This window comes from Mesocricetus auratus, unplaced genomic scaffold, assembly GCF_017639785.1.
Source record: "Mesocricetus auratus isolate SY011 unplaced genomic scaffold, BCM_Maur_2.0 Super-Scaffold_4256, whole genome shotgun sequence".
NCBI lineage: Eukaryota > Metazoa > Chordata > Mammalia > Rodentia > Cricetidae > Mesocricetus > Mesocricetus auratus.
Window position 1 is genome coordinate 97,626,158 of NW_024429182.1, and position 18,714 is coordinate 97,644,871.

The window sequence follows — 18,714 nt, forward strand, 5'->3', positions numbered from 1 at the left end:
TTCAAAATTCTAAATGCTGTATTCACAATAGCTCACATAAATATTTGGCAGAGTAGTAGGTACTTTGTTGTTGTTTTGAGACAGGGTCTCTATGTATTCCTGGGTGCCCTGGAGCTTTATTGTAGACCATGCTGGCCTTGAATTCACAGAGATCCTCCTCCTCTGTATAGGTACATTAATCTATTTAGGGTTCCTTTTCTTTTTTGTTAAAAATTCTCTGTTGCAAAGCCCATGGATTTTAAGACTAACAGTGAAAATAAGTCAATCATGTTACTTATCCACTGTCTTTCCTTCAACCTCATAGTACCATGTATGTAAGCCTAGACCCAATCATGACAAAAGCAAGCTACCAGTTAGCTTGGTGATTTTTTAAAAAAAGCTTTTAATTGTGTGTACACACACACACACACACACACACACACGCGCGCGCGCGCACGCGCGGAGGGCGCATGCACACACATGCTATGCTATGGCGATCAGAAAACCACTTGCAGAAATCAGTTCTTTCCTTCCTCTATGTCGATCCCGGAATCAAACTTAGGTCTCAAGAAGCAAGTCTCCAAAACACCAAAGGATCCAATTAAAAAAGTGGGCTACAGAACTAAATAGAGAATTCTCAAAAGAGGAGTCTAAAATGGCTGAGAGCCACTTAAGAAAGTGCTCAAAATCCCTAGCCATCAGGGAAATGCAAATCAAAACAACTCTGAGATACCATCTTACTCCTGTCAGAATGATTAAAATCAAACCACCAATGACAGTTTATGCTGGAGGGGATGTGGAGAAAGGGGAACACTCTTCCACTGCGGTGGGAGTGTCAACTCATACAGCCACGTTGGAAATCAGTATGGAGATTCCTCAGGAAAATGGGAATCAGCCTACCACAAGACCCAGCAATTCCACTCTTAAGCATATATCCAAAAGATGTGCATTCATACAACAAGGACGTCTGTTCCACTATGTTCACAGCAGCATTATTTGTAGTAGCCAGAACCTAGAAGCAACCTAGATGCCCCTTAACTGAAGAGTAGATAGAGAAATTGTGGTACACATTTTTTTAACATGCAAAAAAACTGAGGCCCTAAAAAGCTAAGTAATGTGTTCATGTTTACATGAAGTTGACAGGTAAGACTTAAGCCACATCTGTCTAATAACAATGACAACAGGGGCTGCTTAATTTTATTTCTTTGAGTGATTTGGCCATTTACCCCTTAACACTTAAGGAGGCCATCAGCTGAACTGATTTTGTATGATGCAAATGATACTGTGCACTCAGATAGAATTAAAGGTGCATTGAAGTACAATTTATTCATGGCCTCATCTTAAGAGCTGAATAATTAGATCAATCTAATCTTAACTTTACTGATTGGTTTATTAGGACTCAATCAGTTGAAACTGCAACAGGAAATTCAAAAGTATTACACAAAGGCAATATGCTGTGTAGAAGAAAACATCTCATAGTGAATAGCTCAAGGATCCCAGGAAAGTTACTTAACTACTCTATAGAGTCTAATCCCCACTTTGCCACTTGAAACTAAGAATTCAGTAAAGTTACTTTCATGATCTGAGCTTCAGCTACTTGGTATCCAGGGTCTGTTTTGGTTTTGTGGCTAGATCCCAGGGTCTTGTGCATGCTGTGTTCTAGCACTGAGTCATATCCCAATTCATAACTCTTCTATGAAATAGGTTAGTTATTTTGCAGAGCTGACATAACAACCCTAACAATAAAAATCAACTAATGTTACTTATTACACGTTGAGTATTTATTGCTAAGCCCTTTATATAACTATCTCTTAATCATCATGATGCCTTTGTGAGACAGGTTCTACTATTATTTTTATTGCACAGATGAGGAAAATGGCTAGAAAAGCTAATTTACAGCTTGGCTACACAGCAAGTTTAAGGTCTGAGCGACAACGTAAGATTCTGTCCTTAAGACAAAAACAGAGCTAATTTACGCTTGGGCTACACAGCAATTTTAAGGCTAGCCCAAGCTACGGAGCAAGATTCTGTTTTTAAGACAAAAACAGAGAGCTAGAGTGAAAGGGAGACATACACAAATCTACTTGCCTAGGCATTGTGGTTGCTACTATGGGCTGCCTAACTCATCACTCATTGTCAATTAATTTTGCCTTGTCTGTCTTTATCAGTGAGGTCAAAATACTCCTTTCCCAGCCTTTCTAAAGCCCAAGAGAGCCATGTAACTTAGTTCTGACCAATAACACATACAAAAAATTCTGCTGGGGGAATTCTGGCAAGGTCTTTGCTTTACTAACAAAGGGAGATGTTGCTGATATTCCCCTATACTCTTTAAAATGTTTACTATTCTTCCTTTTATGTGTGTGGATGTTTTTGTTTGCATGTATGCTAAGTGCAGTGCATCTGTGCCTGTAGAGACCAGAAGGGAAAGTTGGATCCCCTGGAACTGGAGCTACAAACAGTTGCCAGTTGCCATGTAGGTGCTGGATGCTGGGAATGGAACTCAAGTATTCAGGAAGAATAGCCAATTCACTAACCAATGAGCAATCTCTCTAACCCTGCTCTTTTTTTTTTAACTTAATTACACAAAATGCAGGATGCCTAGAGATATCACAGGCATGTAAGATCACATAGGAAAGCTGAAAGTCTTGAGAATACTGGTTTTGAAAACATTGGCCTATCTAGTAAGTCAGTGTTGACTGCACTAACCTTACCTCTGGACTTTTACAGGGATGTGTATGCTGGAACTATTCAGGGTCTTGCATAAACTTTTTACTTATCTAGATACTGATAGTCAAGTTTCCCATGAGCATCTTCTGTTATTTAACAGACACACTACCAACGATGGAGCTGAGTTCAAACCTAGTCTGATTTAACTAATGCTATATAAAAAAACTGGGCACTGGACTTGGTAGGAAATGCAAACTCATATGATGCAAATGATTATAATAGTATCAGTCACTCAGTATGCTAGCTCAATACTCCAAGCCTCTGGAAACTCAAGTGGCCTAAATCACTATTAAGAGCTACTCTGGAGTGCTCTCCTGCAGCGCACACCCCACCCCACGCCCAACATTGTATTCAGACTTGTCTGAATTTCAATCAGTTTTCCCAGCTTAGGGTTCAAGAAGGGAAGTCTGTGCTCTCTGTCTATCCTACCTGTATCATAATACCCCAAGGCATTTAGACCTCCTGCCATGTAGAGGTAAATAGTGGAGTTCTCACCACAAACTTACAAAACTTTTTTCTATAACACATGGAGGCTGTTGGAGGAAACATGAAGTACAGTTTTGTAATTTAAACAGGTCCAATGACTATTGATTTTTCTGCCACTTCTGCTGGGAGCAAAAATCCGTTTGGACACTTGAATTCAAGTACCTCCCTCACCAGTTGAGCAATTTTCAAGTAATCACACTTTTGACTTTATACAATAAGAATTCTTTAAAACCAATTTTAGGGGCTAAATCATTTAGTTTTCCAAAGATGTACAAGAAAAAAAATATAGAACCGTTAGCTATCCTGTTGGAAACTGCAGTTTCTACCAATGTCCAGAGTTTAGGGCAGCTTGCTCACAGACTTCTTAATCTGCCTGAGGAAGGGCAGTCACCCTTCCTGTTGGACATATGGCATACTTTCAAAGCTGTTTTAATTCCAAAATATTATGAAATTATGATGGGAAGATTCCTAGACAATCTCACAGAATTGGAAAAGAGAGTGACTATCAAACATTCACTAAATTGCAACTATGTCATCTACAGTGCTTGTAATTAGTAGAATTTTTGATTAAGTCTGGGGTGGGTCTCAAGAATAAAAGTGTCAGCCGGGCGTTGGTGGCACACGCCTTTAATCCCAGCACTCGGGAGGCAGAGGCAGGCGGATCTCTGTGAGTTCTAGGCCAGTCTGGTCTACAGAGTGAGTTCCAGGACAACCTCCAGAGAAACCCTGTCTCAAAAAACCAAAAAGAATGTAAGTGTCTACCTATATTCCTAGGCTTGGGATGACAGAAAACACTGCTCTAAAGTACATATCACAGAGCCTGCATACCCATGATTGGACACATCTAGCTGTTGGAAAAGTCTCTAAGAAGAGGTTCAGAAATTATACTTCATTATAACCCTCAAAATTTTTTATAGCAAAAACAAAACATACAACCTGAAAAACAATAGTAACTGGTTTCATGGGTTTTTCTTTAAGTACCAGACAGATTCTGAATGCTGGAGGTACTAGGAATTGCAGTTTTTCATAAGTTTTTCCCTTTAAATAGAGATGGATTTTGGGCTTGGGAGGCAGTGTTGTGGGCAAAGTACCTGTAAAGCATGAGGACCATCCTAGTGAGTTCAGATCACTAATAACCATGTAAAAGCCCATGGCAGTATGCATATATAACCCCAGTGCTGTAGGGGCACAAAGGTCAGGATCCCAAGGGCTCAATGGCCAGCCAGTCTAGCTGAAACTGCCTCCAATGAGGCACTCTATAACAAAAATTAAGAGAGCAATAGAGGAAGACACTTGCTGCTGACCTTTGGTCTCCACAACTATACACACACACATACTTACTTTAAACCAGGTGTGGTGGCTCACAACATGTTATCTATAATGTAATTCAAGCACTAAGGCGGTAGAGGCAGGGGGATTTTGAGGTTAAGGCTAGCTTGGGTCACACAGTAACTCAGGACAACCTGAGCAAAGGGGATCTCTAGAGCTTGCTGGCCAGCCGACCTAGCCAATTAATGAACTTCAAGTTCAATGACACCCTGTCTTAAAAAATAAGGTGGAGAGTAACTGAAGAAGATATCCAGTGTTTGCACACACACACACACACAATTAACACATCATCTTTCACATGTTTTTCCTGACCTTGCTTGGGGCCTCAGCCTGAGAAAGCACCTAATCCCCAGTAGTAGAACAGATAGAAACACTAACGTAAATCAGACTTTTACAGAGGGCCTATAGACAAAGTGTCTACTGCAAACTCTGAAGATGACTTCCAGACCCTTATGTGCCTCTGAAAAAGCGTCATTATTAGCAGTTCTACGACTCTCTCACTTATTCTTTCAATCAACTTAAATTCATGGAGCGCTTGGTGGTTAACAACATAGAGTACCCCATTTTATGTACTTGCTGGTTCTGTGACGGGGTTAAAAGGCTCTTTATTTTTCCTGTCCTTACAATGATTACAACTTGGAGAAGAAAGGGTTTATATTTCACCTTACAGCATACACAGTCACCTAGAGAAGTCAGGGCAGGATCTGATGCAGAGGCCATGGTGGAGTGCCGCTTACAGGCTTGCTCCTCATATTTTGCTCAGCGTGCTTTCCTATAGCACACAGGACCACTAAGTCAGGGGTGGCACTACTCACAATGAATTGGGCCCTCCCACATCAATCACTAATCAAGGAAACACACCACAGGCTTGCCCCCACAGACCAGTCTGGCGGGGGTATTTTCTTAATACAGGTTCCCTCTTCTAAAAGGATTCTATCTCATGTCAATTTGACATAAAACTAGCTAGCATATACATATGCCAATAAGGACTTTGTCCTCTATATGTAAAAATTATGTATTGCAATTGCAAGTTTTCACCATCAAGAGACCACCCAAGAGGATTTCTACTGGCTAAATCAGATTTTAGGACATCTAAAGAGACAGATAGCTGGGCACTGGTGGTGCACGCCTTTAATCCCAGCACTCAGGAGGCAGAGGCAGGCAGATCTCTGTGAGTTCAAGCAGCCTGGTCTACTGAGTGAGTTCCAGAACAACCTCCAAAATGAACTAAAATAGTTCACCAAGAAAGCAGACTAGGGTTACCAGAAGCTGAATATAGGGAAAGATTTCCTAAGAGATATAATATATGTTGAGGATAATGAAAAAACTTCTGGAAATAATGAAGGTGGTCACACAACTGTAAATGTATTTAATGTCACTGAATCATATACTTGAAAATAGCTAAGATGAACTCAGGAGAAAGCTCAGTCAATAATGTGCTTGAGTTTGGTCCCTAATACCTATGTTTTAAAAAGAAAAAGAAAAAGAAAAAGCCAGGTTTGATGGAGAAAGTTTGTAATCCCAGTGCTAAGAAAGTGGAGACAAGAGTCTTGCGGATTGGTGGTCAGCCTGTGTGGCCTACTTGGCAAGTTCCTAGCAAGTGAAATACTATCTCAAAAAGCAAGGTTGATAGCTCCTGAAATATGAAACCTACTGAAATATGAAGCCTACTGAAATATGAAGCCTACTGAAATATGAAACCTAAGGATGACCTCTAGATTATGCACATACACATGTAAGCATGCACAGACTCTCTCTTTCTCTTTCCCTCCCTCTCTCAAAAAATGACTAAAACAGGAAATTTTGTACTGTGTATGTTTTCCCACGATGATTCTTTTAAAAGTATACTTATACTGGGTATGGTGGTACATGCCTATGAGTTTAGCATTTAGGCTACATAGAAAAACTGTTTTTCAAAGAATAAAAGGTTTCTGTGGGGGTCTCTGCAAACATCAGGGTTGGTACACTATTGATCTATGTGAGGCAAGAAGGAAATCTTGTTTATCATAACTCAGTAGCCGGTGTTTATACAAACTTCTAGGGTCTGACACCATGCAATTGGTTTTAGTTATATTTAAGTAGAGTGCAACTTTTGAGAAGAAGTTTCCTGGTAACAATTATCACAATAAAGTTTAAGGCATGACTACATCAAAACTCTTCTGCAAAGTACATGTGACCGCTTCCATAAGAAGAGGTTCTAAGGCTAGAGAAATGGTTCAGTGATTAAGAGTACTGGGTGCTCTTCCAGAGATTCTGAGTTCAATTCCCAGCAACCACATGGTGGCTTACAACCATCTGTAATGAGATATGATGTACTCTTCTGGCCTGCAGGCAAACAGAACACTGTATACATAATAAATACATCTTAAAAAAAAAAAAAAGACGAGGTTCTATAGCTTAAGGGCATAGAGGAGGATCTGGAGTTGTTAGGGTCACCAAGCTACAGAGTACATGTAACATCTCCCCTAAGGATGGGTTCTACTGACTAAGAAACAATGCTAAAGATAAATGATGGGGAAGTCCTGTGTATATGTCAATAAAGCACTGTTGGTCAATAGGGAAGCAAGATAGGTGGGACTAGGATTCCAGGAGGACTCTGGGAAGGAGAAACACAGGGAGTCACTATGTAGCTGCCATAGGGGTAAGAAGTCTGGACCTTTTCTCCGGTAAGAGAAATACTTAGATTAACAATTATGGGATAAATACTTAAGTCAGAGCTAGCCAGTAAGAAACAAGCAAGCCCAACAGCTTCATAATTAATACGGCGTCTTGTGTGTTATTTGGGGACTACAACACGACAGAGCCCAGGCGACTGCTGGGGAAAAACCAAAGTGGCTGGCAAGGAAAAGGCTTCACCCTACAGATAAAGGTCTAGGGAGAGTCTGGGATAAATAGTCTGGGGGATTCAGATGTTGCCTGACCCTACAGATAGAACAGGTAACCAGGCTATTAACTACATCCACTCCCAGATTCCTGGGCAGGAAACAGCTATCCATCTCTTCTATTGAAGAGACAACCATGTGTGTTTAACATTCTTGGTTTCCCTAGTGCTTATCTGTGAACACAAGGACCTTGTGCCCTCTCTGGGTTTCTTTATATTTTGTTTAAGGTGATCTTTACAAGCTGCTAAACCCTGGAAATTTTACTTGGTTGGAACTAAGTATCATGGGTAAGTAACTAAGTAAACACATGAAAAAAATGATAATAGCTCTTACCTGAAAAATTTCAAATGGAGGCAATTTTTCTAAAGTGCCTTATCACCCTAATGATAGTTACAAATGGTATATAAACTAGTGATTATGACATCAGCACTTTATTTTTTAAAGATTTTTATTTATGTATATGAATTTTTTGCCTGCCTGCCTGTATGTATGCATGCTACCTTTGTGCCTGGTACACCTAGAGTCTTGAAAAAGGTATAGGATTCCTAGGAACTGGAATTAAGTGATTATGAGTTGCCATATGGGTGCTGAAAAATTGAACCATGTCCTTTGCAAGTGAAGATAGTGTTCTTACTGCTGAGGCATCTTTCCAACCCTTATTTCCTGCTATTGTGTGTGGGTGTGTGTGCACACAAGAAGGGGAGAGGAAAGGAGAGATGGAGGGAAGCACAAATGAGAGAGCAGAAAGAAAGACTAAAAGGCTAAGCATGCCTTTAAATCCCAGCTCTCAGAAGGCATGGATAGGCAGATGAGCAAATTGAGTCTACATAGAGTTCCACAACAGCCAGAGCTACACAGTGAGACATAGTCTTAACTTAAAATAAAATGAGAAATTGAAGGCTCTGGTAAACAGGAAGACTTACAGAGTGCCATCAACTCCTCAGGGCTAAGGGTCTCAGAACATAGGCTGAGAGATGCAAGAATGGCAGAGTCCCAATTCTTCAGGACTATATGAGAGCTGGAATACCTACAGGGTTAAAGTCTACATGAAGACTATAACACTAGAGGGTGCTAGCTGCTTCTGCCTGCATCTTGCTCTGTTGCAATTGAGGGGCTTTTCCATCCCTACAAGATTTTTATATCCTAGCAAACAAACACACACACACATTCACAAGAGAGAAAATCAATGTCAGTTATTTTCTGATTTGAAAGAACAAACCCCAGACTGCTAGAAGAAAAAGGCAGGTTATAAGGGAAAGATAAGGCAATATGTTCAGTTTTAAACATTAAGTCTGAGCTATGAATGAGACAATCATGGAGAAGTTTGAAAGGCAGCTAGAATAAACCAATCTGAAGCTCAGAGAAAGTGTTTGCCACACTATATAAATCAGCTTCGAGGCAGTAACTAAGCTCTTAGCTAACACCAACTTTTAATGGGTGAAACAGAAGAAACCTCTGAAAGGAGACTACAACTCGGGAATGGCTAAAGAAGTAAAAGAAAATACAAACAAAAATAAACAGAAAATTTGTAGTAGACTCAGTGGAAGTAAAGGAGGCTTGCTTCAAAGACGAGGGTGGAAGGAGGCTGGTGAGATGGTACAGGCACTTGCCACCAAACCTGATGACCTGAGTTCAATCCTAGGAAGGAAGGAACCAATTCCTACAAATTATCCTCTGACAGTGCCAGATCACAACAAATACATGTTAAAAGGGGATATATTTAAGAGGAAGAAGAGGAGGATGAGGAAGAGGAGGATGAGGAAGAGGAGGAGGAGGAGGTAGTAATAGTAGTAGTAGTGGGGTGGCTGAGGATGTAGCTCGGTTGGTAGAGTGCTTGTCCTTGGTTTGACTCTCAACACTATATAACCCAGACATGGCGACTTTTGCCTGTAATCCCAGCACCTGGGGAGTGGAGACAGGAGGATCAGAAATAAGTTCAAGATCATCTCTTGATACAGCACGTTTGAAGTTAGCCGGAAATGAAACTATCCTATGCACCCTCCAAACACAGGAAGAAAAGTGGAAAGAGTAAAAAAGGGGATGAAGGGTCATTGAGGGTACCAAATGATACAGAAGATCAAATTAAGATGAGGTCTAAAAACAGTCAATTAGGTTTAACAATAAGGAGAGTAACCATTGCTACAGTAAGAACAGTTCATCCCATGAGGTTCTTCTTCAGTGAAGCTGAAAAAGTTAAGTGACCTGTGGGTTTTTTTCTGAACAGAGGAAATAAGCTTCAACATCAAAGGAGTGTTAGCAGTTTCAGGGATTTGATTTCTTGGCTCATCTGAGATGCGAATCACTGTGGTGTCCAAGACATAGCCACACACTTCAGAGAAGTTAAAGCATTTACTTTGTAATTCAAAATCATCTGTGGTTAGTTTAGGTTCTGTCACAGTATGACCTTGATGCTGATCCCCAGTTGTTTCACTTGGAAAATTATAAGCTATCTCTCTTAAGCTGTTTTAAAAATTAAATGAGAAAACCTCAGGGGAAGTTCTGTGTAAAGAACAAAGCACCAGACTGGGGAAAAGGCTCACTCAGTAAAGTGTTTGTTATGCAAGCATAAGGACCTGAGTTTGGAACCCACATAGAAATACAGGTATGGATGTTATCTTAGCTCTGGGGAGGTGGAGACAAAAGGATTCCTAGGGTTGCCTTACCAACCAATCCAGCTGAAAATCAGTGAGATTCACATTCAATTAAAGAGCCTGTCTCAAAACAATACCGTAGAGTGCCACTGAGGAGGACAACCAATGCTGACACATAACCTCACCCCCCCACACACACACATATGAAGTACAGCTGTCAGACAAGCTTAAAATTTCTACAAGGTGATGGGGGGGCGAAGGCAGAGGCAGAGGTGGAGAGACAGAAAGACAGAAAGACAGAAAGGAGGAGAGAGCCGGGCATTGGTGGTGCACACCTTTAATCCCAGCACTCGGGAGGCAGAGGCAGGCAGATCTCTGGGAGTTTGAGGCCAGCCTGATCTACAAAGCAAGTTCCAGTACAGGCTCCAAAGCTACACAGAGAAACTTTGGAGAGAGAGAGAGAGTCAGAGACAGAGACAGAGACAGACACACACACACACACACACACACACACACACAGAGACAGAGACAGAGACAGAGACAGACAGACAGAGAGAGACAGAGACAGAGAGAGAACTAGGCAGGGAGCTGGTCATGGAAGAGACTATTCTTAGTGATATTGACAATCAGATCATTCACTGTATCTGTAGGCTGCCAGTTAAATTAATTATCAAGGTCTTCTAGCTGATAAACTGATACATGTTTTTTGCTTGTTTGAGATAGGATTACTCTGTAGACTTGGCTAACCTGTTAGTGAAAAAGAGGAGGAAAAGGAGGAATGGGGAGTTAGAAGTTTCAGACTGTAGTTTTGGTTTTCTTTTTTACCTTTGGGGGGACTGTGTTTTTCAGTTTTGTTTTTGGGGGACATGGACTTATAGCTAGAACTGGCCTTGAAACCCCAATCCTGCTGCCTCTACCTCAAGAGTGCTGAAATTATAGGTATGTGCTACTACACTAAGGTTAAATATTTGTAGCAATTGGGCATATTGTTTGCTACAGTCTGAAACCAGAAAATTCACAGAGCACTGCAACTGGTTCCAGGCAGTAGAAGAGTGGGAAATACCCAGGACAGAATATGGGGAAAGGAAGATGAAACCTTAGTTATTTCCTTGTGGTAGAGAGACAATGAGTACACAGGCCAGAGTGGGGAGTTAGATGTCAGCACCAGCTCTAACACAAATCACTGTTACAGATCACTGAATTCTCCATCTTTTCATTCATATAATGGTAAGTTAGTTTAAAGGCTCCATGTGTAATTGAATCTCACAATTATTTTCTAAATGGGTTTGGGACCTACACAGCAATTTGGTGGCTGGCACAGTTAAATTTACTACTCTGCCTTCTTTTGAAGAAAGTATTACAAACCTTTTATTAGGTTTTTCTTGTACAAAATATGTTCTTAGGAACAGATCTGGATATCAGAAACCTAATCAATTATAATGCCCGCTGTGGGAAATACTCCAATAGCCACCATGTGGCAGCCATTTTGCCTCACCCTCTACATTGGCATGGTACACGCCTTTAATCCAGCACTCAAGAGGCAGAGGTAGGAGGATCTCTGTGAGTTCAAGTTCAGCATGGTCTACACACTGAGTTCCAGGCCAGCTAGGGCTACACAGAAGAACCCTGTCTCAAAAAAAAAAAAAAAAAAAAAAAAAAAAAAAACTAGAGAGGGGGGAGGGCTGGGGAGGTGAGTCAGTGGTTAAGGGCACTTACTGCTCTCAAGGAAGACCAGGGTTCAGTTCCCAGCATACACATGGCAACCCACAACCTTCTGTAATGCCAGTTCAAGGGTATCTAATGCCAGAAAAGAGACTCTAAGGGTACCAAGCACACATGAAGTGAATATACATACATGCAGGCAAAACATTCATGCACATAAAAATAAAAGTCTTTTTTTTAAAACACAGGAAAGAGAAGTATATATAAATCTTAGCTACATTCCAAAATTGTATCAACAAACCTTTTCTGAAACTTCTGGAAAAAAAATCCTATCAAGAGCCCACTGCTAAGGTAAACCCAGGAGAAGTATTCAAATGTTTGCTGCACTTACTGTCTTAGGAAGCTTGGGCTGAGAAATTTTAAAAAATACCATAAGTTTAAGAGAACTTCAACAACAGACAGAGATTGTGATCTGAAATAAACCCTTTCCTTCCCAAGTTGCTCTTGGTCATGATGTTTTATCAGAGCAGTAGAAATCTAAGACACTTATCATTGGCTACTATGAAAGTAGCACATCTTTAAGTTAGACTGCTTGCTTATAACAAAAATAAACACATACTATAAACTCGTAAAAAACTGAGTTCAAATCTTTATGTATCCTTTACAGAAGCCTTAAATTACTTCAAATCACATGGCCTAAATTAAATTGTCACAATTTCTTTATCTGTAAAGAAAGTATTATGAAACTTAAAATCATTAGTTATAAATAATATATGTGTTACCAAGCATGCATTTGCCAAATGACAATGAAAACTTTTGACATAGTTATTACTATTATCAGTAATAAATATTTAATGTTCTCTATTTAGCCACTCATCTCACTTCAGTCCTCCATTTTCAGTCATGTACAAAAGAAAGATAACTTGAAAATTTGTTTCCTGTACAAAATCTACAGCAGTGGATAAAGTATAACAAGCCTCTTATTCTTAGGCAAAGCAGATATTTAAGAAAGAAAATTAAGTCCTTAGGAATCAAAAAAACAAAGTGGGGGCACCAAACAGACGTTTAAATAATGAGTTGTTAGGCTGCTCTGGTAAAGTGTGTGGGTCTGGCCATCAAAGAAATTGCTTTCACAGACACTAAGGTTAGGAGATAAGGATATGCATGGGCCCTAAGAGGGTTCAAACCCAAATTTTCCTGCACAGAGCTGGGCCTACTCTGGCTAGGCGTTCTTTTTGTGTTGGGGGAATGAACCCAACACCTCTCACATGTTAGGTCTGGCTTTACCAGTGAGTGATAGCCTCTAACCTTAACATACCTTGTAACCAATGTGTATGTTCATAACATTACTTTACCTTGATTTCTATTCAATAATTTTGAAGGCTGTGACATGCAAAATATAAGCTAGATACCCTAAGATACATTTTTTTCATTCAATTCCATTGCTGAACATCCTACCTACCTTTACTTTTAAATAAAAGTAACTATTATCAGGTACTTAATTTTATGCCAGACACTATATGTTGCCTGCTTTACAGTAACCCGTGCTAGTTTCAAACTCATGGAAATCCTCCTGTCTAAGCCTCCTAAGTGCAGGAAATGTAGGTGTGAGCTACCATGTTTGGCTTCAAGGTAAATTTCTTTAGGAATAAGGTTAAGCAGTCAGAGAATTAACAACATTCCAAACAAAAGAGCAACATACACAAAAACAGAAGGAAAACAAAACAAAACAAAAAAAAAACACACTGGGATGTAGGAGTTTTAAAAAAGATCAGTCTTAGCCGGGCGTTGGTGGCGCATGCCTTTAATCCCAGCACTCAGGAGGCAGAGGCAGGCGGATCTCTGTGAGTTCGAGGCCAGCCTGGTCTACAAGAGCTAGTTCCAGGACAGCCTCCAAAAGCCTCGGAGAAACCGTGCCTCGAAAAACCAAAAAAAAAAAAAGACCAGTCTTCAGATTCAATCACTTGGGTTCAATTAACTAATTTTGATTCTGTGGTGTCCACTATGTCTATGATTTTCTCATCTGTGAAATGGTCATAATAAGCCACATTGTATGGGATTTACTTTAAAACAAATGAGGGCTCAGAGAGATGACTCAGCAGTTAAAGGCACTTGTCACAAAGTCTGAGGGCCTAGGTTTGATTCCTGAGAACCCACTTCTCTACTGAAGGAGAGCACCAATTCCACAAAGTTGTCCTCTGACTTTCATGCATGTATCAGAGTGTGGCACCCGCCCGCACACACGCGCGCGCACACACTCACACACACACACACACACACACACACACAGAGTAAAATTCATTTTAAAATAAAAGTAAAATAGGATACTAAAGGTACCTACCACAGGACAGGGCTATGACAGGTGCTCAGTAAGTGTCAACTTCCCTTTTGTTAATAATTCGATAACCTTTAACCAAGAAAGCTACTTCTGCTGGTGGGCATGTTGGCACACACCTTTTAATTCCAGCACTCAGGAATCAGAGGCTGGTAGACCTTCGTCGAGTTCCAGGCCAAGCTGGTCTACATAATGAGTTCCAAGACAGCCAGAGCTAAGAGCTACATAGTGAGACTCTGTCTGTCACCTCTCCTTCCATCACTATGGGACCCTATTAAATACATCTTTCCAGCTTCTCAAGCTTGGCCATGGCTTTTGGAGTCCTGGAGTAAACTGTAAGTCACTCAGCAAACTAGAGCCATTCATGGAGTGAGAAAGTATAATGGAAGTAAAAACAACTAAAATCCACTAAATAAATATAAGAAACTATCAAAGAATAATTGAAAAACAACAACAATCCATTCTTATGCCACTCACCAGTATAGGCCATGTTCTTAGGGTTGCCATAAGGAGCCCCAGGTTGCACGGGGCTGTAAACAGGGTTCATTGTGGAAGACTGAGGATCCTACAGCAAAGACAAATAAAATAGCACTGATTATTAATTGCTAATTCCCTCTGATCATCTTATCCTCTAAGGCCTTGGTTATGCTCAAAGGGAAGCATCATGGTATAGGAAAAAAAAAAAGGACTAAACAGAATATAATACTTTTCCCATTTTACAGATGAAGAACGACAGAGCAGCGAAGTGATATAACTTGTTTAATGTCAACTCAGCCATTTTAGGCTCTCAGTTTAATATTAGTTCCAGTATCCAGAATTCTGATATTAGTGTAGCATTGGCCAAATCACTTTTCCTCTTTGGATGTCAATATCCTAATATTAAATGGATTAGTTGACCTCTGAGGTTCTTTCTATTTCTAATGATGCTAACTCACAAGCTGGAAAATGACATGTTTCTACAGTTTACCAGGCGAACCTGGGTGTCTGGTGGTGATCACTTAGTCTGCTAGAAGGAAGGAACAACAAATGTCTTATTCACCCCTTGTGCCTATAGAGCATAAGATGAAAAGCTACTAACAGCCTGAAAGGAAAAAAGGAGGAATTTTTATTACATCTATTTGTGTATCCATGCACATGTGGAGGTTGGAGAACAACTTGCAGAAACTGGTTCTCTTCTTCCAGTATGTGTGTCCCAGGAACAGAACTCAGGTTCTCTACTTACTGAGTCATCTTATTGGTCCCCAAAGGGAAAATTTGATGCCACTTAACATCTTAATGCAAAAAAGAAACATAGCCAAGACTTCTTGTCAAATTTACTCAAGGAAAAGAAATAAACTTGGAAATTTTGTGTGCAATAATTATCACCTGCACAAGAGCTCTGTTAATTACCTTAATGAAGGACATTCTCCATTTTGATTAATGGAAATCCTGTCATTAAGGCCTATTAACCAGCCAATTTGTCCCATCTTGTTTAGAGGGTCATATTTTACACATAAGCTGACACGTGTTTGAATATATCCAAATATATTTCTTACACTCCATAAAAATCAACCAATTCTCTCCTAACTAGGTTTACATGATAGATGAGCAATTTTTTAGGTCATTAACTTCTGCTGCACCCCAGGATAGGGAACAAGCTAAATGCTGAAGGCAGGCCGTGAACATCTGGTTCGATGACAGTGGCTCTGTAACTAATTTAGTCTGTCCAGGATTTTGGAATAAGAGGTGGAAAATTGATTGGTTCCCAAGGACAGGACGCAAGTATCATCAGATAGGCAAACAGGAAATGCCACCGGCAAATTTCATAATGTAAAACTTTCATAATTCTAACCAATGCAAAGCCCTGGCAAACAATGCCAGGATTAACAGGGTCAATACACTCACCTACAAATTGAAGCTACAACGTGAGGATATATGTTAAAAGAAGGTATGTGTATTTTCAGCTCAACTTAGCAAAACAGCATTTCATAACCAGAGCTGAGAATTAACTCTGATGTTAAATTTACTTGCTAACTGTAAAGATATGCAGACGTAAACAATGTATGATAATGGTGCTGCTGTACAGACAATACAGATGACTACTTGAACCCTTTTCCCTTACTTAGACCTTCTTCTTCTTAACCAGTTTTCTTTCTAACAAGTCAGTGTTGTGTAATACTGTTAAAATGCTGCCATAGCTTGACTGTAGTATCCACTAAAAAGCATGTGTATGAAACTTAATGACCATTGTAACAATAGTAAGAGCGATCTGCTCTCATGAACTGATTTATGCTGTTATACTAGGAGGGGGTTCCTCATAAAAGGGACAGATGTGGTTTCTTGTGCTCTTTCTCCTACCTTCTTGTTTTGTTCGTCTGTTCTTCTACCATGGAATGGCACAGCAAGAAGGCCCTTGCCAGACACCTGAACCTTATTACTGAACTTCCCAATTCCAGACCCGTGAGCACATAAATTTCTTCTTTCTATAAATTATCCAATCTATGGCACTGTTGTAGCAGCATGAAACAGGCTAAAACATGTGCTGGGCAACACAACTGGCCCTACAAACATCTGCACATTCTCCTACTGAGAACACACCCTGTGCTGCTGATTGGACAAAATGTGAAATGTTTTCATAATCAAAGAAACTCATCAGCTGTGAAACAGAGCTCCTGCTGTTCCAAAATGAGAGCCACAGACAGACACAGGAGACCATGACATGGACATAACAAAATCAATTCAATCCCAACCAGTAACTGACAGAGAAGGCTCTAATATTTGGAATAAGCCAAGTGTAATGATGCAAAGCTATAATCCGAACACTGAAAAGGCTAAGGCAGGAGGATTGCTGTGAGTACAAGGCCTGGCTGGGATACACAGTAAGACTCTGTCTCAAAGTAAACAAACAAAAAAAATTAAAATACAACTACTATAGCCATTTCCGGAGAACTGCTGAGATCAGAGTTCCTAGCTTCCAAGGGATTATCCTTTGCAACAGAATCTGTATACTGCTCATGATTTCAGGGACAGACAGAAAATCATCAGCTAAAACCACAAGTTCTATTGTCAAGCAGATTCAGGTTCTACATATCAACCATAGGCAAGTGTCCTAACCATTCTGAGCCTTAGTTTCCTCTAGTCTCAAAATGGAAAACAGCTATATAAAAGGTTGTTTGTTTGTTTTGATTTTTTGAGACAGGATTTTTTTGTGTAATAGCCCTGACTTTCCTGGAACTCACTCTGTAGACTAGGTTGGTCTCCAACTCAGAGATTCACCTGCTTCTGCCTCCCAAATGCTGGAATTAAAGGCATGTGCCACCACTGTCCAGCTAAAAGTAGAATTCACACATAGTAAAATTTACATTTTAGAAATATAGTTATGAGCTGGGCGTTGGTGACGCACTCGGGAGGCAGAGGCAGGCGGATCTCTGTGAGTTTGAGGCCAGCCTGGTCTACAGAGTGAGTTCCAGGACAGCCTCCAAAACAATACAGAGAAACCCTGTCTGGAAAAAAAAAAAAAGAAAGAAAGAAAAGAAATATAGTTATGAGTTGGGTGTTGGTGGCACATGCTTTTAATCCTAGCACTCTGGAGGCAGAATTAGGTGGATCTCTGTGAGTTCAAGGCTAGCCTGGTCTACAGAGTGAGTGCCAGGATAGGCTCCAAAACTACACAAAGGAACCCTATCTCGAAAAACAAAAACATATATATATATATATATAGTTATGAGCCTAAAAATCTATTCAATTATGCAAATAACTACAATACCATAATCAAGATACAAAGACTTTTTTTAATGACTTTTCAACTATATCTTTTTGGCCAATCCTCTGCCTTACTCCAAGTTCCTGACAATAACACATTTATTTTTGTTGCTGTAAAGATTTTCTTTATACATTAGGTATCTATATACACAGTTCTTTATTAAATGGCATTATTCTTATTTAATATGAGAGTAAAAGAACTACTGAGAAAAAAACACAATCATAAAAATTGACCAATAGTACATTTTTTTGAATCTTCATCTTTTTCCAGATGGACAGACTAAAACAGTCCTATCCAATAAAATATCATGTACTGGCAGAAATATTTTAAAGATTTATTTCTTTATTGTGTGTAGTATGTGTACCTGAATGAGTTTATGTGTACCATGTGAATGTAGGTACTCACAGAGGTCAGAGGGCATTGTATCCCCTGGAACTGGAACACTTGTGAGCCGCCGGATGTGGGTGCTGGGAAACAAACCTAGGTCCTCTGAAAGCAGTAAGTGCTCAGAATTGCTAAGTCATCTCTCCAGGCCCAGTATATTAGCTAGGGATGCACTAAAAGGTAGAGCCTTTCATGGCAAGCAGAAGGCTTTGGATTTGAGTTTGTGCATCACATACCCCTCCCACAACCCTGTACTGAGAAGTAGGAAGGGAAAGACCTTATACCTGTGTTGGCTATTAAAGCTCCTGAATGCAGCTTGAGAGGATAAGAGAGTTTTAGTTTTATCTAATAATTAAATGTTGGCATTTATTCAGAAAATACATTTTATGCATATAATTTACAAAAGTAGCATTAGACCATACTTAAAAGGTTCCTTATAGCTGCTGGGTGGTGGTGGCGCACGCCTTTAATCCCAGCACTCGGGAGGCAGAGGCAGGCAGATCTCTGTGAGTTCGAGGCTGGGCTGGACCGATAGCCTCCAAAACAATACAGGGAAACCCTGTCTCGAGAAACCAAAAAAAAAAGAGGGTTCCTTAT

At 40.1% G+C, this 18,714-nt stretch overlaps 1 protein-coding gene across 2 annotated transcripts in view; it reads right to left on the reverse strand.

The window, feature by feature from the left end:
* The window catches only part of Fam168a (family with sequence similarity 168 member A), a 121,660-nt gene that overhangs the window by 31,941 nt on the left and 71,005 nt on the right, over positions 1-18,714 (reverse strand). For both annotated transcript variants that reach the window (XM_005074007.4, XM_005074006.4), the window contains exon 2: positions 14,469-14,556. In XM_005074007.4, coding sequence (XP_005074064.1) covers positions 14,469-14,538 — 70 coding nt within the window. In that variant the 5' untranslated portion in view covers positions 14,539-14,556. The remainder of the gene's footprint in view (positions 1-14,468; positions 14,557-18,714) is intronic.